The sequence below is a fragment of the Phyllostomus hastatus genome, unplaced genomic scaffold (assembly GCF_019186645.2).
Source record: "Phyllostomus hastatus isolate PE091 unplaced genomic scaffold, TTU_PhHast_1.1 phas_contig_196, whole genome shotgun sequence".
Lineage (NCBI taxonomy): Eukaryota > Metazoa > Chordata > Mammalia > Chiroptera > Phyllostomidae > Phyllostomus > Phyllostomus hastatus.
In genome coordinates, this window is record NW_025333709.1 from 718767 (window position 1) to 743134 (window position 24368).

The following is a 24368-nucleotide window of genomic DNA, read 5'->3' on the forward strand; positions in this document are numbered from 1 at the left end:
CCCTGGGGGGCCAGTGCACACAGCCTCGGCCGGCAGGTTAATCTTCAACGAGACGCGGGCAGCAGCCGCGTGCCCGCGCCCTGGACCCCGCGGAGAGGCGGGGGTTCGCGTGAAGACACGTGTGGAGCGCTCCCGTTCCGCCCCCCGGCAGGGGGGACGCCAGCACCCGTGCGCAGCCCACACAGCCGCCCCTCAGGCCCCCGCCCCACGAGGCTCCCCTCCCCGGGCCCACCGGCTCCTGCGCTGGCCCGGGCGCTGGCCCCGGCCGCGGTGAGAGGGGTGGGGGTAGAGGACAGTGGAAGCAAACACAGAGATGAGGGGGCAGACCACCGCCGGCCGCACAGCCGGAGGCAGCTCCAGCAGCAGCCCTGCCGCCCCGGGCACGAGGCCCCCCCCCCCCGGAAGCTGCAGACGACCTGGGAGGGCAGCAGGGGGGACGCACAGGGCGCCCAGCCAGGACCAGGACGGCCAGACACCAGGCCGCAGAAACGGGCGGGGCGGGGCACAGACGTGAGGGAGGCGCCCGGGCGGACCGCGGGGCCGGAGGGGACAGCCGCGGGCCACTGCCGCCGCAGGGGCTCACGCGGGGGTGCATGCCGCGTCCCTGCGCGGCCCGTCTCCTGGGGCCGGCGACCCACTTCCGGGAGCGCAGCGGCCGTCACTTCTGGGTCTCCCGCCGCTCTCCAGCGGGTCCGGCCGCTCTGGCCGCTCTGGCCGTCTCCCGCGTGTGGGCCCCCAAGTCAGCGGCCACGTCAGCCTCGTGTGGCCTTCCCAGGGACGAGCGTAACTTCAGCTCCTCCAGGAGCTGAGCGGGGCACGTGCACAGGCCCGAGACCGCTGCGGCTCCTCGAAGGCAGCCGCGAGGCTGATGTGGCCCGGGTGAAAATGAGTCCGACACCCCTGCCCTGCACGACCTTTCCGGCCTCCGAGGGGCGGGTCCGACAGAGCTGAGGCCACAGGACGCCCGGCCATACCCGCCCTCGTGCAGCGGCCCTGCCTGAGGCCGCAGGGCGCCAGGGCTGCACCCTGGGCCTTTCCACAAGCCCTGGGGTGCCCCCCTGCAGGGCCAGGAGTGGCCACCAGCCTGCCCCTGGGGAGGGGGCCCTCGGGCGGCAGGGCTGGACAGGCCAGGCCCCGAGGGACCCCGGACGCAGGGGCATCCGCCCCAGTGGACCAAGGGGGCGGCCAGGTGCCGCCGGCCCAGGCAGGAACCCTTCCAAAGCCGCCCGAGCACAACCACCACTCAGACGGAAACGCTTCGTTCTCACGGCTTCATTGGAGCCACGGCCCCACTTTACATCTGGGACGCGAGTGGGGCCGGCCGTGGGGGCCGCTGTGCCTGTTAGTCAGTGCGGGGTTAGGCGGAGGCACGCGCCGACCGACCTGGAGGGGCCGACACGACAGGGAGCGGAAGCCTGCACGGGCACCGACGGCCCCGCCAGAGCGCGGTCCGGCGTCTCCTCGGCAGCCGGGTCTCCGGAGACGCGCCCGCGACCCCGCCGACACCGCGTCCCGGGCGTGCGAGCCGCCGACTGGACGTCCTGCCGGGGCCGAGGGCGGGTCCTCGCTCCTCCCGGGGCGGCCGCAGTGAGGACGCTGTAGACACGGCTCCCGGGGGCTGGGGGTCCAGGCCGACTCTCCGTGGAATGGCGAAAACTAAGTTACTTGATGACGGGCGCTTCTGGTTTATTCCAGACAAACACTGGCCGCGTCCCCAGGGGTCGCCTCGCAGCAGCCGGGGCCGGGCCGCGGGCGGCTACCCCTGCACCTCGGCGGCCTCCTTCTCCGCCTTCTCCTTGGCCTTGGCCTTCTCCTCCACCTTGCCCTCCTTCTCCAGCAGCGCCACGATCTCGGCCACCTGGCCGGTGGAGATGTGGACGTCCTCCTTGTCCACCAGCTCGATCACCTGCACAGGGAAGGATGGGACTCGGGGTCTGTGTCCTCGGCCGCCGGCCAAGACGGCCACAGCCTCGGTGCTGCCCGGGCCCACCAGGGCCCCTGCGGTCAGGCCCCTGCCTCCCGGGGGGGCCAACAGGCTCCCAAGCCCCCAGGGCGCGGGCCCCCAGGGGCGCAGTGCGTGTCTGGGCCCCAGGCTGTAGGGGCACGCTGTCCAGGGGAGGGGCTGTTGGAGCCCCGAGTGCCAGTGCTCGTCCCCGCCGGGCCCAGTGGGCCCCCCTCCTCTGCTGGGGGCCCGCCCACCCCACACCCTCGCCTGAGGGCCCTGCCCCCGCTGGGGCCGCACCCACCTTGACGAGGTCGTTGATGTTGACCTTGCCGTCCTTGTTCTCGTCCAGCGCCGAGGCCAGGCTGACGAGCTTGCTCTCCGGAATGTGCTTGATCTGCCTCATGGCGCTGATGAGCTCGCCGACGCTGATGACGGTCTCCCTGGGGGAGGGCAGGCCTGTGTGTGGCACCGCCCGCACCCGAGCCCCAGGCTCCCAGGCCAGCCCCCCCTTCCTGGGAGCACGCCCGGCCGGCTGGGACCCCGAGAGCCCCGGGCAGCCTCCCTCAGGCCTGTCTGCGCCGGGGGCAGTGTGGGGGAGCTGCCCCTGACCGGGGAGGGCGAGGGGGGGGGCCCACACAGCACAGCAGGCCGACCCAGGAGGCAACGCAGGCCCCGCCCGCAGGTGAAGGGCCCGCAGCCTGAGGACGACCCGGAGCCCGGGGCCGGGCTGCTGCTGCGGGTCGGCTGCGGCCCCCTGGGAGGCGGAGGCAGTCCCGGCGCCCACGCCCACACTCACCCCTCGGGCGAGCCTGGGGTGGCTGCGCCCAGCTTGCCGGCCTGCTGGTCGGCCTCCAGCTGCGCCAGGAGCCCGTCGATCTGCCCGATCATCTGCTGCACCCGCTTGGTCAGCCGCTTGCTGGCTTTGGACTCCTCCACCTCCATCTCTTTGCCCGTCTTAGAGAGCTCCTTCTTGATCTCTTGCAAGTCCTAAGGGAAGCATCTCGTCGTAAGAAGATGGTCTTAAAGACGCTCACGATGAGGTTCGCCCTGTAATTAATCGGAACCAGCGCCGACGGCAACAAGCCGCAGCCTGTGCCGGAGAAGTGCCGTCCCCGCCGTGGGGGCCGCCTGGCGGCGGGCACACAGCGTGCTCTGGCCCCACGGACCCGCACCGTGTCTGTGGGGGAGGGAGCGGGAGTGGGAGTGGTGCTGAGCCTCCGCGTGCCTGACCGCCGAAGAACTCACGCACGGGAGCATCCGAGAAGGATGCGAGTCTTCGTAAACCCCACGCCCCTCCGCCAGGAGCGGCGAGGGCGGGGGAGGGGGGACGGGGAGGAGGCTGGGTCCCCACAGACCCCCGGCTCCTGGCGGAGCCCAGAGCAGAGGGCCGTGTCAGGAGAAAGCTGGGACGGTGGCGGTTATTTTCGCCAAGCTCAAAACTCGTCCCCTTCTCCCCGCAGAGCCGTGAGAACGTGGCTCTTTGAAGTCAGGTGGGGAAGCACTGCCCGTGAGTAAAAAAGACGTGTTCCCGTGAAAAAGAACACCGCAGTCCCCAGCACGAGAGCAAGTGGGCGTCAGGAGTGGGGGTGAGACCCCCAGCGCCGGCCAACCAGGCCCCTCCGCCCACCCCGCAGGAGCCGAAGGCACCGCAGACGAGGAGAGCTGGTCGTCACCAGGGGGCACGGGGCCGCCGCCTGGACACAGCGAGCCGCGCCCAGAGCCCCCTCTCCGCAGACGCCGCCCCCCCCCCGCGCCACCCCTCGCGGCCCCGCCCAGCGCGCCCGCACCTCGCTGTAGTCCTGCACGTCCTCCTTCAGCAGCTCCAGCTCCTGCTTCTCCTTCGTCAGGGACGACTTCTGCTCCTTGAGCTTCGAGCAGGCGTCGCTGAGGAGGTCGATCTCCTCCTTGGTGATCTCCTCTCCCTGGGAGGGGACAGAGCACAGGCGCCGGTGGAGGGGACCCCGGGGCCTGTGGCGGCCTCCGGGCTGCGGGCACAGGCCCCGCCCTCTCCTCCTCGACAGGATGTGCCGCCCGGCACGTGGACACTCGTGCGACCGTCACCGCCGAGGGGGAGACACCTGTCCCCCCAGGCTTCCTCGCACCCGGGACCCCCACGCACACCCTGACCTGCCTCCTGTCGAGAGTCAGGTCCGAGGCGCAGGAACCCCACACAGGCGGAACTCCTCCTGACTGCGCTCCGACGCCGAGGTCCCTGGGTATGTCCCCGTGACCGCGGACAGTGCGGGCCCCACCCAGAGGGGACGCCAGACCGGCTCCCCCACTGCCCTGGCTGTCCCAGGCTCTCTGACCTCCCGTGAGAGCCCCGGAGCGACTGTGACCCCGACAGGGGAGCATGCTGGGGCCGCACTGGTCTCCGCCTGCGGAGCAGCCGGGGCACCAGCCTCCTGCCGAGTCCCCACCCCTGCGGGAGCGGAAGCTGCGGCACAACCGCACACAGTGTGTCCGCAGCGTTGGCAGAGTTCACCACGTGGGTCTTCCATACTTATTTTCAAACCTGCCCACAAGCAGTCTCTTTCTTCAATGTTACTGTAAACCACATGCTTTTGAGCCCTGGCTGGTGCGGCTCAGGGGACTGAGCGCAGACCTGCAAACTGAAAGGTCGCCGGTTCGAATCCCAGTCAGGGCACGGGCCTGGGCTGCGGGCCAGGCCCCCAGTGGGGGAGGTATGACAGGCAACCCATGGGTGCATCTCTCGCCCATCAGTGTTTCTCTCCCTCTCTTTCTCCCTCCCTCACCCTCTAAAAATAAGTAAAACCTTAAAAAAAAAACAATGTGCTTTTGAGGTGCACAGTTTCTGACTATTCGTTACGGGCGCAGAGACACACTGGTTCCCAGGTTGTCCGTGAACACGGGCGGCCTCACTTCCTCCTCGCTGACCGGCTCACTCCCCGCCTCCCACCACGGCCCGGCCAGGCCCGCGGCGCCAGAGCAGGGTGGCGAGGGCGGGCGGTGCGCCAGCGTGTCAGCGCTCGGGGCCCCGCGGGGCTGAGGGCCCTCCCGGCCTCCTGGGACGCTTTCCGCCGGAAAACACACGCTGGGCGGTTGGCGCGTCCCCCTGCCCACGGGAGTGACCGCTCACGGTGTCCTCCCGACTCTGCTAGCCCTCGAACGACACAGACCGCCTCTTTGTTTCCTGCAGAACCCCACGAAGCCGCAGGGCGTGCCCTCTGCGGGGAACAGCCGCCTGGCACTCGCTGGCTGGGCGGAGCCTCCCAGCCCTGCGCTCCTCAGATGCGAGCCCGGCTCCCTGGGTTGGGTCGGAGGTCAGGTCTGGTCCGGCCTGGGGCGGGGGTTGTGCTCGCCTGGGAAGGAGCTGGGGACGCCCCTTCCCCCCACCCCGCGGCGCCACAAGGCCGCTCCCCAGCAGACGGGGCTGGGCGGCGTCTGTGGAAGCTCCGCAGCCACGAGCGGCCCTCCCTGGCGGGGGCAGAGCCGCTCCTGCACCCGAGGGGCCCCCCCCGCCGCCTCCTCGCCCCCCCCCCCGCCTGTCCCCTCCACGAGCCCTGGCTCCGTGCCCTCGTTTCCCCAGTCTGCACTTCCCGCCAACGCGTCTGCGGCAGCGCGGGGTCCCCAGGCTCTCCCGGGAGTCCACACTGTCCTCGGGCCCGAGCCCCGGCCCCAGGAAACGGGGTGCGTCTGCCTGCCTGCGTGTCTGTGACGGCGGCTGTCCCGGGCCGCCTGACGGTGCTCCCTCCTCCGGCCCCTGCCGGTCTCCCCTCGGCCCGGCCGTCCCTACCCCCAACACGACCCTGGTGTCTCTGTCCCCGGCCCCGGGCCCCTCCCTGCCAGCCCAGCCAGGGCCCTCGGACCTGCCCCTTTCCTCAAGGCTCGTCACGCTGGCACCCATGTCTGCCTCCAACTGTCCCCTGGGCCGTGTCCCAGGAGTGGCCTGGCCTCTTTCCAGGCCTCACGGCTGTCAGCGGGGTGCAGCAGAGCCCCCCGCCCGCAGCTTATTCCAGGCCACCCCAGTGTCCCAAAGCAGCCCCCAAGGCTCTGGACAGCCCCACCCTACCCCACCTACGGCCACCGCCCAACACACTGCCCCTGCAGGCTGCAGCCCGCTGACCACAAGGGTCCCCGGTCTGGGGGGCCCGTCTTCTCTCGGGAAGAGTCCGAACCTTCCCGAGGCCTCGGCCCCCAGCGCTGCGCCCTGCAGCTCCCCCGGCCGCTGCCCCACAGCCCCCCCGGCCCAGGCCCCTGGCCAGCCCGCGCTGCCTGTCGAGAGTCCACCTCAGGTGCCACCCCCCCGGCCCCTCCCGCAGCCCCTGGCCTTGCTGTCCCACCCGCGCTGCCGGGACCATCTGGCCAGCAGACACCTCGTGGCCACAGCATGCCCAGAAGCTGCTCCGCCCACCGGGGAGCTGCAGATGGGGGGAGTCTGTCTCCACGGCGGGAGCAGGCTGCACCAGGAGGGCAAGGACCCCAGAGACCGGCACCCCCCGGGTACACCACCCATCCCAGGCCACCAGAGGAGATGACCGAGGGTGACAGGAGACGAGCCTCTGTGGAGGGCCCACACAGTGTCCCCACCACTGCCCCACTTGGCTGACGAGGGGCCCGAGACCCCCTTTCCCGCTGGGGCGGGGGGCCCGCCATTTGGAGCACACGGGGCCCGAGTGCCCGTGACCGGCAGCCCGTGCCCCCCTGCTGCTCCTGCCCCCGGGTGGGTGAGGGCACCGCTCACCTGCACGCCTTGCAGGACGGGGGCCGTGTCCTTCAGGGCCTCTGATGGCAGGACCACGTCTGGGGCTTCCGGCTGCAGCTCGGCCACGGGCCTCCCAGGGACAGCTTCTGCCACCTGCGGTGCTGCTTCCTTCTGAAACACAGGCCAGGGCCAGCTCAGGGGCGGCCAGGCCTCGTCTGCCCAGCGCCCCGCCCCCCCTGCCCCCTGCCCCGTGCCCCCCCCACTCCAGGAAGATGGGAAGGGCGGAGCTGCAGGGCTCTGGGCACCCGCGTGAGGCAGTTTCTGTAGGAGGTGGAGGCCCCCAGCCGCCCCGGCCCGCCCCCGGCCCCCGGCCCTCACCTTAGCCTCAGAGAGCCTCTGCAGCTCCTTCTCCTGGAGCTCCTGCCGGATGGCCGCCTCCTCCTGCAGCGTGGCCTCCAGCTTCGCCTTGTTGTCCACCTGCTCCCCCTCCACCTCAGCCACCTTCACCTGCGCCTCCTTCGCCTGCAGACAGGTCACGGCTGGCAGTGAGCCGGGGCACGCCGCCGCCGGAGAGGCCGGGGTGAGGGGCTGCACCCGGCCTTCGGGGGGGCAGGACACCCCACCGGGAAACTACTCCAGGCCCCGGGGACGCCCCTCGCTCTTCAGGGTCAGGGGTCAGGGCAGGCCCGGGAGGAGGGGAAGGGTGAGTGGGTGGGGCACGGGGGCCCCGAGGCCAGAGGGTGGGCGGGTGGTGCTCGAGGGCCCCCACACTCAGGGGCGCGGGCGAAGGAAAGGTCCCCTGGCGAGCGCACCACTATCTCCGGGAGGGTCTGCAACGTGGACTTGAGCTGGTCAGCGGGCGACAGGGTGTCCGGCAGGTACATGGCCCGGGACAGGATGAGCAGCGAGGTCGGGATCTCCTGGTGCAGGTGCAGCTCCAGCCACTGGAATCGGGAGTTTGACACCGGGACTTACCTTCGGGCCTCCTCCCACCCACACCCGGGGCCGGGGCAGGGCTCTGACCCTGGAGCCCTGCTCCGGGCTGGTTCGCTGCCTCGTTCTGTGACTCATGCCGCCCGTCCGAGGTCTGAAGGCAGCGGGTGGGCGGAGCGGCCCCCGGGCTGCTGGAGGGGCCAGGGGGGCGCTGGGACCCCGGCCCGGGGTGGGGGGGACGAGCCCCGGGCTGCAGGTAGTCAGCCGCATCCCCCTCCGGGCACAGACGGGGGCAGAAGGGGCACAACCACCGACCACACGCTGCCAAGAAGGGTCGGAGCCGCCTCCAGGACCAGGCCCGAGGCGGCCAGAAATGGGCAGGGGCCACGGCGGCCCTCCCAGGCCCAGGACGCGCCCGCCATCCCCTCCCAGCTGCCCCACGAGCCAACACTGGGCTGACACGGTGGGGGGGGGGGGGCCGCGTGGGCCCGCGACGCACACCTGCTTCAGCTGGTCCCGCAGGCGGTCCTCGGTGACGCCCAGGGCCCGCATGCCCCGCGCCCGGCACGCGGCCTGCAGCTCCTTGACGTTGAGGCTGTCCACGCCCTCCTCGGCGATCAGCTGGAAGACAAGGCCGCCGTCCCCATCTCAGAGCGCCACCGGTGGCCTGCGGCGCCGTGCCACACGCCCGTGGGTGCGACGGCCCGTCCCCAGCCCCCTCCTGACGAGCTCTGCCGGGTGGCAGACAGGCCGGGGCCTGGCCCTGGTTCGCAGGGATGGGGCTGCCGACGGGGAGGCGCCTGGGGGAGCGCCGGGTGGCCAGGGCCCGCCCCGAGACAAGGGTCGGAGCGCCCAGACCCTGCAGAGGGTGGGCCGGGGACCTGGGCCTCGCCTGCCGGGTGCCAGCACGCGCCCTCGCCCCGCAGCCCACCCTTACCGGAGCCTGCTCAGGGTCTGCGGACACAGGGCACGGGACCTGGGGGCGCCAGAGGGAGAAGAGGGCCCCAGTGCACTGGGGTGGCACTGTAAGCCACTGGGCCACCCAGCCGACACCGTTTCCAGTCCTCGCCTGAAGAGGACACCGCGGTCACTGGTTTTAGAGAGACAAAGAGAGAGAGACGCCGGCCGGCCGCCTCCTAGACATGCCCCCACTGGGACTCGGGGTCACAGGTAGATTCTGTGATTGGTGACAGCATCGGTGGGTCCAGCCCGACAGCCACAGTTATTCACGTTTCCCAAGCAGCCCGGCTGCGGTGGGAGCGGGACAACCGTGGTTGAGACCCCCTGGCCGCACGCCCCAGCCTGTGTGTCCCATTCCCCGCCCCACCCAGGACGCCCCCGCTGGCCACGCCCACCACAGCAGCTGTGAAGGCCAGGACCCCGTCCTCCGCCGCCCCTCGCCGCTGCGTCTGCTTCCTGGGCCTGGCCTGCCCAGGTCTCCGGGGGTCCCGAGTGGAGCTGTGGCCACTTCCAGGGAACCACGAACAACAGGCCCTCACGGGCACCGAGCCCGCAGCACCACCTGCCAACCCGGGGAGCTGCAGCCCAGGGGCCTTGGCAGGCCCCGGGAGAGAGGCGTCCAGTTTCTGCCGGGAGGGGCAAGAGCGCCCTGTCGCTGGCCCCACCTGGCCTCTGACCCCACCCCGCAGAGGGCGGGGAGCGTCTTGGGACTGCCAAGTGGGGTGGAGGTGCCCGGCCGGAGTCCTCTGTCCCGCTGGGCGGCCCGCCCTGCTCGCGGGGCAGAGTGGGCTCTGCCCTTGCCAGCACCTGCAGCCGCAAGGCTGGGACCTGTGAGCGCCGAGACGCCCCGCCGTGTCCACCCTGGGGTCCCCGGGGCTCCCCCCCACCACGTCTCAGAGTCTCCTCGCGTCTGCGTGCTGCTTCCTGCCCGGCACCGTGTGCCCCTCTGCCCTCTCGGCCGCGGCGGTCTGCCTGCAGGTCCATCCCGGCGGAGTCTGAGGCACTTGGGGGCGAGAGGACTCGCCCGAGGTCACAGGGCGAGTGAGCGGCTGCCCCTGCGCTGCCTCTCCTGGGGGCGGCCTCGCCGCGGGCTCTCCTCAGGCGCGGGGCTGAGACGGCCGCCGGAGCACTGCCCCCACGGGCCCCGAGCTCCCTGGCAGATCAGGCGTCCTGAGCGCCCTCCCGGGGGCAGAGTCCGCAGCACGCAAGAGACCAGTGCCCTGGAGACGAGCGCCCTGGAGACGAGCGCCACGGAGACGAGCACCCCGGAGACGAGTGCCCCCCGTCCCTACAGACCCTTCGGGACAACCTGTGAGCGCCCCCGCCCCGAGGAGCACCTCCCCAGGACCGGCCTGAGGGGAAGCCAGGGACAGCGAGACGCGGCAGCCATGCCCGTGGGGCGCCGGAGAGCCGGCACAGCCCAGCCGGGGTTAGGGCCCTTGTCCGCGGGCCGGGCCGGGCTGGCACAGAGCGTGAGCTGGCCTGGAGCGTGAGCTGGCCTCCCGCAGGCCCACGGGGAGCATTAAAATTCGCCCCTTCTCCGCGGCCGGGGGGCTCGTTGGGTTGGAGCGCCGCCCCCGCACACCCGAAGGCTGTGTGTTGGGTTCCTGGTCAGGGCACACACCGAGGCCGCGGGTGTGACTCCCTGGTCAGAGGGTGCCGGTGGCGGGCAACTGGCCCCCGCTCCTCGCTCACAGTGACATCTCCCACCACACCCCGGCCGCCAGGGAGCAGCCGTGGGGACCGCACAGCCCCACGCGGTCGCCCCCCCCCCCCCCCGCAGGCTCGCACGCACCCGCACACGGCGGGGACAGCCGCGGTCTGGGGCCGGCGCGCCACCAGCCCGCCCTCCCGCCGCCCAGGACGGCCCACCTTGTCGTCGGCCTTGATGGAGCGCAGCCGCATGGTGAGCTGGAAGCGCAGGAAGTTGTTGGTGCCCATGGACTGCAGCTCCAGCAGCTTGCACAGCGCCACCAGCTGCGGCCGCGTCAGGTTGTCCAGCGTCAGCTCGTCCTCGAACAGCTTGGAGAAGCGCAGGATCTCCTCGTTGCTGGGCCTCTCCCCGGTCTCCCGGATCTGCCGAGCAGGGGCCAGGGTTGCCTGCGGCCCAGGGAGCGCAGGCCTGCTCCCCGGCACGCACGCACGCACGCACACACGCACGCGCCCGCCCCACACCGCCCCTCCCGGGAGGAAGCAGGGGCGGGGCTGGGAGCGCCGGCTCCACTGGGCCCTCCCTCTGAGCGGCCCCCGCAGGCTCCACCTCCCAGAGGCCTGGCCCGTGGGGCCAGGCCAGTGACCGGAGGAGGCCGTGGGCACCCCCCGGCCCACCAGCAGGCCCCACCGCCCTCTCCCGCCTCGGACGTGGCTGTGGGGCAGCCCCGGGGCCCGTCCTCCCCCAGCCCGGCCCCCACGCCCGGCGGGACGGCAGGTCTTCACACCTCTCATGTGCCGAACCGCCCGCGCCGGGGGCTGCCGCAGGGGCAGACACAGGCAGGTGAGTGGGTGTCAGGGGTCATGCTCTCTGCGGAGGCTCAGCCTCGCCGGGCGTGAAGGCAGGGGCCACTGCCCACCCAGGGGCGCCCCTGCCGCTACAGCAGAGGAAGGGAGCGGGGCGATGAGGGCCACGCCCAGGTAAGGCAGGTGCACGCAGGGCTCTGGAGAGTGGGGGCACCTTCTGGAAGAACACGGAGAAATCTTTGGTGGCGTTCCCCTTGGCTGCCTTGTTCTTCAGGGCCATCTCCTCGATGGTGTCCTGAAGGAACTTGGCCAGCTCCAGCTTGACCCGCAGCTCCTTCTTCAGCCTCTCCTCCTGCGGGGCAGACACAGGGCGTCGCACCCGTCCCCGGGAACCCCAGGCAGGGTGCTGGAGCCCGGTCCCCCAGCTCCCAGTCCCTCGAGCTCCATGGGACCCAAGCAGGGCCGGCCAGAGTGCACACGCAGCTGGGGGCGCGGGTCCCCAAAGCACCGGACTGGCAGAAACAGGCAGGCCCGCACGGCCGGGGACCAACCCGGGCCCCGCCCCCACGCACGGGCCTCGGCCCGGGCTGAAGACCCGGGTCCGGGGGAGCCCTGCTTTCGAATGCGTTTAGGACGGACAGGCCCGAGCCCCGGCGCCTGGGGGGTGCCCCTGACGCCGCACGGCAACCACGAAGGAGCACGGAATGCCACGGCGCTGCCAAGGGAGGCCACCTTGCTGGACTGGGTCTCAAACGTGGAGGGCAGCATGTTGGGGAAGAGCTTCACAGCGACGGGCAGGAGGAACTCCATGAAGGGCACCACCACGAAGACGAGGAAGGGCACCAGGCGGAAGAGGTCGGCGCAGATCCGGAGAAACTGCCGAGAGCAGTGGGGTCCGAGGTCACCGGGCGGCCTGTGCGGCTGGGAGCCCCAGGCCCCCAACGGCTCGAGGGGCAGCTCCTGAGGGCCACTGCCGTCCGCTGCGGCCTACGGGGCAGCTGCCCAGGAGCCCACTCCCTGCCTGGAGTGACCCCCCAGCCAGAGGCACTGACCCATGGCACTGACCCAGAAAAGCAGCCCGAGGCCGCGGGCAGCCGGGCCCCCAGGGAAACGCCTGGGGGGGGGGCTAAGGGGGCCGCGTGCCCTACCTGGCGGCGCTCGCGCCGGGTCAGGGTGTGGCCGTTGAGGATGCGCCAGAGCATGCGCGCGGCGATCTTGGTGTCGATCCAGAGCAGGCGGAAGCCGTGGTAGTAGTGCCGCAGCTCGTCCAGGACCCGCTGCCCCAGCGACCTCTTCACGGCCACCTCCGTGGGCGGGCTGTACACCGGGCCCCCCTCCTCCAGCTTCTTGTTCTTGTCCTTCAGGGACTTGAGCGACTTCTCCACCACCGAGTCGTCACCCCGCGGGGGCGACGCGTGCCAGCAGCGTGCGGGCAGCAGCCGTGGCGCGGGGCCCAGCAGGCCCCCTGAGCCCGGCGCCCACTGCACTCGGGCCACCGCGGCTGCGCGCTGGAGCCTCGGCGTCCGGCGGCCCAGGGGGTCGCCTCCGAAGCAGAAGTACTTGGGGTGCAGGGGGGCCCAGCCCAGCGGGACAGGGGAGCAGCGCCTGGAAACGGGGGAAGAGTGGCATCTCTGACCCAACGTCCCCCAGCCCCCGCCCCCGCGCCCCTCCAGAGCTGGGGTGAAGGGGCTGCCCGCGCCCCAGGGCGGGGGGCGGAGTGGACACAAACACAAGCAGCCAAGGGCTGGGGACAGACAGACCGAGGGGCGGCCGGAGGCCTGTTCCCGCGGGCTGAGGCCCGGAAGGTGGCGTGTGGGGCACGGCAGCCCCCTCCCCCAACAGGTGATTTTCTGCAAAGACCCGCAGGTCCCGAGGACCGGCGAGGAGGCCCCGTCCAGGGTGACCCGGGCCCTGAACCAGCGGCCCAGAGGCACTGGTGCGGCACGGCGGACACCAGGAGCGGCAGCCCACCCTCCCCCCCTGCTCCTCGCCGGAGCCCCGCCCCCGCAGCACCCAGGCAGGCCCAGGGCTCTCGCCGCCCCCACCCACAGCCCTGTCCCCCCAGGCCACGCCACCCCGACTCCATCCCGCACACTCCAGCCCGCGCCGGCCGGGAGGGCTCCATCAGGCCCCGTGGGCCCAGGGGCGTCTGCAGGTGAGCACCTCAGAGCCCTCTCTGCCCACACTCGGAAGCCCACAGGGCAGCGGCCTGGGCCGCCGGCAGCCAGAGCAGGCCAGCCTGCCCACCCTGGTGGGGCGCAGCTGCACGCGTGGCACCTGCCCGCAGCACCCGGTGCCTGGCCGGAGCGCAGGGTTTGTGCTCACCGCGCACGGCGCAAACTGGGACAGAGGAGCCGGCCCCCCTCCTCCAGGGCCAGTCTCCCAGGGACGGCCCTGCACGGCACCAGGAGCCTCTCCCTGCAGTGCACAAACCCACCGCTAGGGGGCCGCAGGCTCCCGCGAACCCCAGAGGCGCTGCAGCTCCTTCCCAGCGGGGCTCTCAGCACCTGGCTGGAGCCCACCACACAGACCCGAGCTCCCGGCACTACTTATGGCTGTGTGGCCTTGGGAAGTGCCTCAGCCTCTCTGTGCTCCAACAGCGTCCTTTGTGAAGGTGCGTCCTGCTGCACCCACACACGGAGCACCCAGGACGCTGTCCGGTGCACAGTGATGCCCAGCACAGAGACGGCGGCTGCTCCCACTGCCCCACCCAAACCTCCAGGAAGCCGCCGGTCGGGGCTGGAAGAAAGCTGGGGGGCTGCCAGTGCAACCGCCCCGTTCACGGGCGGGGGGGGGGGGTTGCTGCAGGGCAAGTGCGTGGCCCGTGCTGGGCAGGTACAGCCGGCCCCAGGCACGGAAGCCCCCCACCGACCAGCCCCTGCCAGCCTCCCCCGTCCTGGAGAGGCCCCTCCAACTCTCCCCCCCCCCCGCCCCACAGTCACCCCGGAGAGCAGCGGCGACGCCCCCCGACCGCCTGCGGCTGGGAGACGCCGCGGCCAGCGGCCCGGGGCCACCGCAGCTCTCAGAGCAGTGAGGGCGGCGCCCACACCCGGAGTGCGACCTCGCTCCCGGCCTCGCCAAGCCAGCCCTCGGGCGGGATATCCAATTCCCACCCCTCGAGCGGCACCGCGGCGAGTGGCCCCTGCGAGGAGACCTGGCATCAGCGGTGGCCGGGGCGGCCAGCACGCGCAGACGGACGTGCGCAGAGGGACTGAGCCGAGGAGCGCACGGCGGGCCCCGCGGGGGCTGCGAGGCCCCGGCTGCTGCCCACAAGCACGCTGGGGAGATTATCACTGCCGCTCCAGCCAGAAAGGCTTAGCCATTTTCAAAAGGACAGAGCTGTGTCATTTACTATTTTAAAAGCTCCCATCTAGCCCTGGCTGGTGTGGCTCAGCAGACTGAGCGCCAGCCTGAAAACCAAAGGGCTGTGGGTTTGATTCCCAGTCGGGGCTCACACCAATCAGGGTTGTGGGCCAGAACCCCAATGGGGGTGTGCGAGAGGCAACCACACATTGACATTTCTCTCCCTGTCTTCCTCCCTCCTTTCCCCTCTCTAAAAATAAATGCATAAAATCTTTAAGGGTAGGGAGAAAGTACAGACAACTATAATTGAACAATATGATCATTTTTAAAAACTAAGTCTTTTAAACTATAGTTTTAAAAAAGCTCGGGGATGTCCATCAGTGGCTTGTCTGACTTGAGGACACCGGCCCGTGCGAGGAGACTCGGCAGCACCGGGCGGAGGAGCCCGTCCCGAGGGCTGGCGGCACAGCCCCACCCCTGCCCCGCAGCCAGGTGTGAGCGTGCCACCGGCACAGCCCTGCAGGCGACTAAGCTCCGGCTGGCAGGCCCCCCTGGAGGGGACAGCTCCCCAAGACAACGGCCCTGGCCTGGCCTGAGAGGGTGCCAACCCTTCACAAGCAACCCTGCTCCTCCGGGACCCACGGCCAGCAGAGAGGAAGTGGCACCAGCAGCGCCTGGACTGAGGAGGGAGGCTCCAGAGGAGCAGAGCCTCCCTGCCCGGGGACGAGAGGCCCCGAGACCCCCAGTGTCGCGCGTGCAGGGGGCACCGGTCGCCAACACGCCAGTGTTCCCCCAGTCTGGGGAGCGGCCACACCGAGTGAGACGCAGGAGCACGACAGCCCCCCGCACCCACCGGCCTTCCCGCTGCGCGAGGCTGCGGAGCGGACACCGCTTCTCCGCCCAAGGGCTGGCTGGGCGCCCGGGTGCTCCCGCCCCGCCCTCTGCCGGGACACAGGCGGTCGGGGCGGCGAGGTGGAGTCCACGACGGGGTCTCGGACTGGAAACCCTCCCCCTTCCCGCCCCGCAGGGTCCGGACCACCCCGGGAGACGGGTCCACAGGACGGTCACAAACGGTCACCACCGCAGCCACTCCCCTGCGTGCCTCCAGGGCTCTCGCTCGGGGGGGCGAGGGAAAAACAAAGCTGGGGACACGGAGACGTAAGGTGTTGACTCTCATCTACGACTCCTAGTTTGAACTGCATTGAGATCAGCAAAAGTCTTGTTGTTCTTCCTGTTTAACTTTCTAAAAATTATGAGCTTATAAGAAAGTTGCATCCATGAAGCACAACTTCCGCTTCTTCTAACTTGACGCACTGGAGAGGAGGACGGGCGGGGGCGGGGGCGGGGGAGGGGCCTGCTGCCCCTTCGCTCACACGCTCACCAGTCCAGTCCGGCTCGTGCCCTGACCTGGGGTCGACCCGCAGCCTCGACCCGCAGCCTCGGGGCATCAGGACGGCCCTCCCTCAGCAGAGCCGCCAGACCGGGGGCTGTGGGGCCCCGGCGGGAACCTGCGACGCAGTGTGCCGGACCCCTGCAGGGGTACCCGGCAGATTCAGCACCCACGCCCGACGAGAGCACTCCGCAGCGGAGCAGCAGCAGCCCACCTCGCGCAGAGCTGGCCCGCAGCAGCCCCTCCGTGCTGCTGCTGTCGCTGCTGCTGCGAGAGCAGCCCCGCCGTCCTGTCCTGCCACAGGCCTGGCGGGCCCCCGCGGTGAGAGCCGGCAGCACAGCAGCCGGAGCGCCAGGAAGAGAGAGACAATGGCGGGGAGGGGAGGGTCCCAGGTGCTGCCTGCAGAGGTGCCCCAACGGTGGCTGGGGGGCACGGAGGTGTGCCACAGGGGCCGGCACAGGGAAGCAGATGGAACCCCGTAATGACCACCCCATAACGACCACCAGGAAAAGACTGGGAAAAGGGAGAACCGTCACCACCACCACCACCATGAACCGGGTCAGCCAAAAACTTTGTTTTTTCCGTAAGATGGTTTTCCCAGCGCTCACTTGCCTGTAGCTTCATTTGAAACAATTCTGTTGGATTGTATCGTGACAGCTGTCACATGAGCGTGCACTTAAAAAAACTTACCAAAATGGGTGAATGTTTGTGTAGCCTTTTAAGAGGGAAGATGGAAGAAAATATGTAACATTTTTGGCACATTATGTGTAATTATTTCAAGAAAGGCAAAAACACGGCTGAAGTGCCAAAAACCGTGCAGGGTGCGGAGAAGGGGCTGTGGAGGATGGCACGTGTCGGCAGTGGTGGCGAACTTCCGGGCCGGACACTCCCGCTGGACGACGCTCCACGGCCGGGCAGGCCGGCTGGGGTCGGCAGCGGTCCAATCCGGACGTTAACCGGGAGCGATCAACGTTCCACCACAGGGGAGACGGCCGGCACGGTCGAACGTCCGAGTCCACACGGTTGTCGGTGAAAAGGACAAAGGTGCCCCTACCTCGCGGACACCCTGCGCGGACTTGCCGGCCCGCCCCGAGGGTCACGCCGGGAGCTGCCCGAGAGGCAGCACGTGTGGCCCAGGGAACGGAAACGACAGCCCTCCTTCTGGGAGAGGGAAAGGGTCCCGACGAGACGTTCACACCTGGGAGCGCGGCGCGCAGCTCCAGAAGCTCCTGTTCCCCAGCGACTTCACGGCTTTAACGGCACCCCAGCGGCACTCCAGCAAAGACCTGCAGGAGCCCCCGAGTCCACTGGGGGCGGTCCAGAAAGAAGAGGTGCGGGGCCTGGTCCCCCGGAGACCAGAGGCGGCTGGAGAGCTGACTAAGGTGAAGGGGGGGCACAGACCACCACGGACAACAGACGCCCCGCGTGGGGGGCCAGGCATGCCGGCCCTGCAAGCGAGCTCTGAGGTCCCCACACCGCGGCCTGCTTCCTGCAGGGCAGCCAGCCGCACGGCGGCCCGACCTGCCTCGGCCGTCAGTGCTCGGAAAGCAGAGAGTCCGTGCCCCGCCGGACCGGTGCGGCGCGGCGGGCTGGGTGGCGCCCCCCAGAGCACAGGGTCAGGACACACGTCTAGGGTGCGGTTAGGTCCCCACTCAGGGGACGCAGGAGCGGCAGCCGGTCGATGTCCTGCTTGCGCACGGACGCTTCTCCCCCTCTCTCCCTCTGGTCCCCTCTCCGCAAAGACAGAACAGGAACAGCAACAAACCCAGGGGCTTCCCACAAACACCTGGACCCCCACCTTGCCCTGCCCTGTGGGGCCACGCGCCGGTACCCTCAGCCACCGGGCCGCCCTGTTTCCAGCCACCCACAGGCCCCAGGCCCCTGAAATGCCACCGGCAGGCTACCGAGCTCGTTTCCGAGTGAAATCTAGAAAGGCCGGAAGTAAAGACGTGCTACATGGACACACCGGAGGCCCCACGCCACGGACAGAGCGGTCTCGGGGCGAGCCCCGTGCTGCGGCAACCTGGGTGGCCTGGGGGCCCGGGGCCGCAGCACCAGCAGCAGGGGGCGCTCTCGGGCAGGCTCCGCCGCACCCCCGGGGGACGCTGCCCCCGCGCCACCGCAGAGACACCGGCAGGTGGGTGGCAGCCCTGCGGGCCGGCTGCGCACCTGAGCATGCTGTAAGGCCCTGGAACGGAAAATGGGCTTGCTTTCCCAAGCAAGTTTCCATGTATGATTGGTGCGGTTTTTATTTTAGAAAATGAAATCTGTCCCGGGAAGCATCCTCCACAAAAGCTTCATATCCAAGATGAGGTGGCGAACTAATAATCTCAAACAAGCGAGGAACCCACAAGACCCCACAGCTCCACAGCAAGGGGCTGTGAGGGGCCGGCCGGGCAGCACTCGGCCAGGAGGTCCCGGGCCCTCAGCCAGAAGAATCGGGGGTGTCGGGGGAGAGGAGCTCTGGTCTGGCTGTCCGGGCAGGTGGACAGAGACCTGGTGCCAGGACGGAGGTCTAGGTGTCCCAACACAGGCGCGACAGGGGGCCGGAAGCAGACGGCACCCCGGGGTGCCAGGCAGAGGGGATGGCGGGTGGGAGAGCACAGCAGCCCCCAAGGAAGTTCAAGTGTGCATGGGGTGGTGGACAGAGGAGGGCGGATGCCGCGGCCTCCAGGATGCCCTCCGGCCTTGCAGCAGCACCACGGACCTCTCTCACCAAAGGGAAGTCCCCCAGGTCCCAGCGGTGTCCCCAGAGCGCGGCGGGGGCACGTGCCCCAGTGCAGGACGGTGGGTGTGAGGCGGGGCCTGCCCAGGGCGGCCGACAGAGCCCCACGGCGACGATGCCGCCGCCTGCCCACCTCCCTCTGCACAACCCACGACGGGCCCCACGCGCAGCGGCTGAGCGAGAGCAGGAAAGACCCGCCCCGTCCAGGCACGCACCCTGTGCAGACACGCTGCGTGGGTGCTGCTGGGTGTCGGGAAACCGGACCCAGGAGGAAGACGACCGGAACACCACACACCAAAGCCCCAGCGACGTCTGTGGCTGAAAACTGTCATCTGCTTCCCACAGGCTCGTCGGGGGGAGTGCTCGCGCACTTCCACATGGAGGGGCCGAGCGAGGGAGGGGAGGCAGTGGGGGGGGGGGGCAGGCGGTGCCGGCTCCCCAGGCGGACGCCCGGACGCCCGAGTACTTACGCGTGGCTTCTCAGCCCCAGGGTGCCGGCGCAGCTGAGACACGCGTGCTCGCCCAGGCCACCTGCAACAGAAACGAGGGAGACGGGAGAGTCATCTTGGGTGGACACCCTCGGGGGATGCCGCCCCCCGTCTGGGAGGCGCCCGGGCCGTGAGGGGGGCCGCAGGGAGCCCGGCTGCATGCTGGGGGCTTCAGGCGCTGCCAGGGGCGGGGTCTGCCCCCGAGAGGGGGCACCAGGCCCCTTGCTCCGGCTTGGCTCCGGCGGGCAGAGGCCAGGGCACACGTGGCCCCACGCACAGGCGGCCCCACAGTGCGAGGGCGGACAATGACGGACGGACACGTGCCAAGAGCAAGCCATCTCCGGGCTGAACCCTGACGACGCGCACAGAGCACAACGTCAGGACTCCGTGTACGTGGGATCGCTCTAGTTCCCACCAGCCAAAGTTCAAGGTCCATCCACGTGACGGATGGTCAGGCCCACCCGTGCCCAGACCCCGTGCTGGGAACTGTCTGGGAGGGGCAGGGCTGACTCCGGTGGGGGCGCGGGAGCGCCCGGAGCAGGTCTGGGCGGCCGAAGGCCGGCCCTGGGAGCCAGTGGGAGAGGGGAGAGGGGAGGTGGGCCTGGGCACCGTCAGAGCAGGCCGGGCAAGGCAGACCCCGCCTGCTGCTCCCAGTGGTCACTTATATAATTCAACAGGAGGCCAGTGCCAACCCAGGCGGAGCTCCCTTCTTGCGCAGAAGGCTGGCTCCACCGAACGTTCAACTCAGGACCCTGCAGCTGGATGCCAGCCAAGTCCTGGGGTGGGAGCTGGGCTCACGGGCTCAGCTGCCAGAATTCAGAGGGTAGTTTCAGTCAAAATTTAGAAGCACGCAGCGAAGAAAACCCCACTCCAGCGGGGGAGTGCCCCCCTGGTGTCTCCCAAAGAGAAGCCCCCTCCCCTGAGCCTGGGGCAGCCCCCACCTCCGGCGGACCCAGAAACAGCCCCTGCCGTGCAGGCGGTCCGGTAAGAAGGCGGCCGTCACAGCTCCCAGGGCCCCTGGCCTGCCCCACTTCTGCAAGCGGCGTGAACCACACACCCCTTCTGCCTGCCCCCCAGACTGTGAGGGCCTCCCCAGCCTTCTGAGGAGACCCCAGCAGCAGCAGGGTGTGGTCCGTGGGCCACCCCTCCTTCTGGGAGCCCCCTTGTGTGGTCTCCCGTCCAGTAAGCAACCCTCCCATGCCAGCCGGGTGTCCTGCAATTCACTGCTGACGCTGCCCAGACTCCGCACAGACCCCCGAGGCGGGGGGGTGGGGAGGGCTCAGCCCCACTTCACGTGTCGGTTGCAAGCAGGGTGCCCAGGCCACCCACGCTCTGCCAACGACAAATGCAGGGGTTCCCACGAACCCCTCAGTTTTGGTAACTTGACACAGGACCACTGCAGGACTGGGGATCCTGCTCTCCTTACTGTTGCAATGTACCACAAAGGCCACAGATAAACCTCCCGACCCAGAGGCACACAGCTGGAGGTCCAGGAGAGTCCTGAATGCAAGAGCTTCTGTCCCCATGGGGCCACCGAATGCCACCCACCCAGAAGCTCCCGAGCCCCATGAGGCGTTTGCACCCTCATCACCCAGGTGGGATGGGTCACGTTTTTGGCCAGTGGTGAGTGAACTCATTCTGCAGACCCAGCCTCTGCCTGGAGGCTGGGGGTGGGGCTGGGAGGTCCAGGCCACTGACCACAGGCACCTCAGGAGCACAGACTCAGGTTGGAGAGAAGGGGCTCACTACACACCACAGGAGACGTGTGGGTCGCTCTGGAAATCCCACGGCCTTTCCGAGCTCCGGCAGCAGGCGGTGCGGTCCACGCCGCTTGCAGGCGTGGGCCAGGCCAGGGGGAGGGGCAGAAACCAGTTGTATTTCTTTACACCCCACACCTTTCTTCACCTGGCCGCCTGGAGACCACCCTCTTCCACGCTCCAATCCCCACCCCAGCTGCTGCAGGCAGAGCACTCGGGGGGCCACGGGCCTTTCCCACGCACCCACTCCCAGACCTCCAGGCTCCCCAGCCGCTCCTCCCGAACCGAACGCTCCTGTTCACGTCTGTTCAGCCCCCAGGGGGGGCTGCTGCTCTCTCACACCCCCCACAGCCAATCTGGTCAGCGCACCTCCAGGCAGACATGACCACTCCCAAGTCTGCCTGGCACCCAACACCCCCTCCACAAGAGCAGGGTGTGAAATGGCCAAAGTGCAGTCACTGCAGAGGAGGGACCAGCTGGGCAGCACCTCAGTCCCCATCGAGGCCACGTGACCGCCATAAATCACACTGTCACTGGGTGCTACAGGGACACTTCTCCCACAAACTCACCACCCCTGCCGGACCCCGTGAAAACATCAGGCGAACCCCACAGGGGGCATCCTGCCATGAGTCTGAGCAGACCCCCTCAAACCTGCCAGGGGAAGCCAGGAGCTGTCACAGCCAAGAGGAGGCTGAGGGCAAATGGACCAAACGCAGAGCGCTCCGCAAGACAGTCTGTCAACAGGCAAGTGCGGCCCAGGCCAAGCAGGTATCCGATAAAGGGAAGTAGACGGGATGCGGCCGCAGTAAGTAACAAGGTAGCAACGTTAACTCAGTAACTGGGACTAAGAATCCGATGTCAATACGGAGGACGTATCCAGCAAAGGGCACCCCTGAGTGCAGTTTCCGGGGGCTCAGGGCTCCCTGCGGGTCCCGCAGCAAACCAGTTGTAGCTGGGCCGTAATCTCAGGAAAACTCGTATTCCCGAAAGGACACAGCCCCAGAAAGGTCCGGCTGGCTCCCAAACCGTAGGCTACCGGAACACGAAGGGGCCAACGCACTCCATCAGGGCCCTTCACTGAGAGCCAGAGGCAGCAAGGCGCCGGCCCAGCCCAGCGGGGTCCCGGACCCCGCTCGCCGGCGCCGAGGTCCCAGCCGCTACCGCCGGAAGCGGCAGGAATCAGGTCTTTTTCTTGCAGTACTTGGGAAACTGCGAAGCACCGCAAAGTACATCACCTTACTTGACTCTCAGTCTTACAGGGCAAACTTTGTCTTCCCCCTAACCTTACAAATAAGGAACAGACTCAAGAAGGTAACAAAGGAGAAGAGAGGCCGGGAGAGGGGACGAGAGGGTGCAGACACCCAGCACTTGGACCCCGAAGCGCCCGGCAGTAGGTGTGGCTCCACGTCACTGCGAAGGTCTCCGAGGCTCTGGGCACCACGGACCTGGCAGGGGCCCCTCTACAGACGCCCCGGAACGCCATGCCGGTCCCATGGACGCCCCGCAACCCCCCAGGTCCTCCTCGCCAGGGTCTGCCAGCCCGCCACTTCATCTCAAGAGCTAGGGAAGGGACTCAAGAACACTGGCGAGGAGGTGGGCTGCGCGTGCCGCCGAGCTCAGCCCGGAGGGCAGCGCCGAGAGCGTCCCGGGGCCGGCTGTCAGCGCGCTTCCTTGCAAAACTTGCCGAAGCCGCTCTGGCAGCGGCGGCCAGCGGCAGGGCGCCTAAGGTCACAGCGCGAGTGAGTCACAAGCCACCGCCCGCGCCGGGCTGTCCCGAGCGCACGGCACCCACCGCCGCCCGGGCGAGGCGCAGGGGCAGGGCCGGCCAAGGCCCCGGCCCGGGGTGACCCCTGCCCCGGGCCGCGTTCGAGCGCAGCGCGGACCCAGCGCCGGGGAGCCGCCTCGCCCGTCTCGGTCCCTCCCCGGCCCCTGGCCCTCCCGGGCCGCCCGGCCCGCGCCGTCGGCCGTGCGCTTACCCCTCCGGGCGGCAGCGCCGGACGCCGGGAGGCGGACAGGCGGGCCGCGGCAGCTCCTCAGTAAGATGGACGCCATGTGCCCGGCTACGGCGGCCGCGCCGGCCTCCCGCTGGTGCCTCCTCCTCCGCGGCTCCTCGCTGGCCCGGCGGCGCCTCGGCCCGCCCGCGCGGACGGTTGAGGGCGGCGGTTGGCTCCCTGCGGCGGGTGCTCAGCTCCAGGAGCCGGCACCGGCGGCGGCCATGTCCCGGCACAGACGTCCGGCGGCGCGGGGCGGGGCGACCGGGCGCCACTCCCATTGGGCCCCTCCGGCTCCCGCCGCCGGCCAGGTGAGGGCGGTCCCGGCGTGCCTCGCGACTTACTACCGGTCCCGGCGTGCCTCGGGGCCGGCCCCGCGCGCTGCATTCTGGTCCTCGATGCGCGGCCGCCGGGCGGGCGGACGGCGCGTGCGCGGAGGGCCCTTCTCAGTCTGGCGGTGCGGGGCGGCGAGGGCGCCCTGGGGTCGAGAGCCGCTGCGTCGCGCGCTCACGGCGTGGCGGAGAGCTGGGGGGCGCTGGGCGCCGCGCCTGTCTAAAGTCGGCCCCGGCCCCGGCCAGCGCGCACAGCCCGGAGGCACTCCCGGGTTCTGGGCGGCAGCCAGCCTGATCCCCCCACGCCGCGTCCTCCGCACGGCGTTGTGTTCCGTCCAGGCCTGCCCTCCCCCGTCCGAGATGCGGCTTCCAGAATTCGCACCAGGGCCTGCCACACCCACAGACTGCCCAGCTGAGCTCCAGCTTCGGTTCCACAGCCAGGCTCCCCGGCGTGACCTTTCAGCCCCACCCTCCCCTTCCCTGGGATGAAGTTACACTCGTAGCGGTCCCCGGGGGGGGGGGGGGGGAGATCGACGAGGTCACGCGGGGAGAGCCGGCTGGGCGGCGTGTGGGATCCTCCTGCCGCCCTAACCCCAATCCAGTCGCACCAGACCCTTCTCCGGGACTCGCCATCCTGCTTCGCACCTGCCAGCGTTTGCTCCTCTCGGACCCTGTGCCTAGAAGGGCTTTTCCGCCTTTCCCGTCCCGTCCGCCTGTCTGCCTTCTTCACTGATGTCCTCCCAGGGCACCGCACGGGGAGGGTCCTGCAGTTCACACTCAGAGGCGTGTGGAGCTCTAATCTCAGCAGGCTCCCTAGTCTTCAGAAGCTGGTGAAGGGCACGTCTTCGCAGGAGGCTTCCCCACCTCTCACTGTCACCGTCTGGAAGAGGTAGCCTGCCTGACCCAGAGCTGCCCGGCGCTGGACCAGGTGTCCGCCTCCCAGTAGGGAGAAGGTGGTGCCAGTTAGTGCAGGGCCCTTCAAAAAGTGACACCAAGTGCCTGTGCTGGCACAGGGCATTGAGTGTTACAGACAGCAAATCGAGTGACTCTAACCACACGTGCCAGAAACCGAGGCCTCCACTGCCAAGAAACCATAAAGCCAGGCCTCTTTCCTGCCCTGCCCACACCTTGGAGGCAAATGGGAGATAAGGAAGGACAGTCATGTTCCTGCACCCAAGTCCAGGCCAGAAACAGGGTGGACAGACAGGCACTCAGGGTCACACAGGACTGGCATTTTAATGCCCCCAGTATCAGAGGATGCTTGCAGTAGTATCGGGACAGAGCACCCCACGGCTCTGTCCCAAGGCCATGGGGGGCGGGGTGAGGCCCCACTGAAGGGGCAGGTGAGAGTCAAAGCTGGTCCCTGGTGCTGCCGAGGGGCCCCGACTGGCTGGAGACAGGGCTGAGCAGGAGGCAGTGAC

General features: G+C 69.5%; 1 protein-coding gene across 2 annotated transcripts; it reads right to left on the reverse strand.

Annotated features, from left to right (window-relative positions):
• Window positions 1-1257: 1257 nt before the first annotated feature.
• LETM1 (leucine zipper and EF-hand containing transmembrane protein 1) lies at window positions 1258-22913 on the reverse strand. 2 transcript variants are annotated; one of them, XM_045834429.1, is made up of 14 exons: window positions 22601-22913; window positions 18850-18910; window positions 12110-12566; window positions 11694-11837; window positions 11176-11313; window positions 10377-10580; window positions 8046-8165; window positions 7424-7555; window positions 6990-7133; window positions 6651-6779; window positions 3733-3867; window positions 2742-2932; window positions 2247-2385; window positions 1258-1906 (listed from the first exon to the last, which is right to left on the reverse strand). In XM_045834429.1, exons 1-14 carry the CDS (start codon window positions 22674-22676, stop codon window positions 1757-1759), a joined length of 2220 nt encoding a protein of 739 aa, XP_045690385.1. In that variant the 5' UTR covers window positions 22677-22913; the 3' UTR covers window positions 1258-1756. The 2 variants fall into 2 exon arrangements, with proteins under 2 accessions (XP_045690385.1, XP_045690384.1); XM_045834428.1 differs by having other exon boundaries at window positions 6651-6782; window positions 22601-22910.
• Window positions 22914-24368: the final 1455 nt, after the last annotated feature.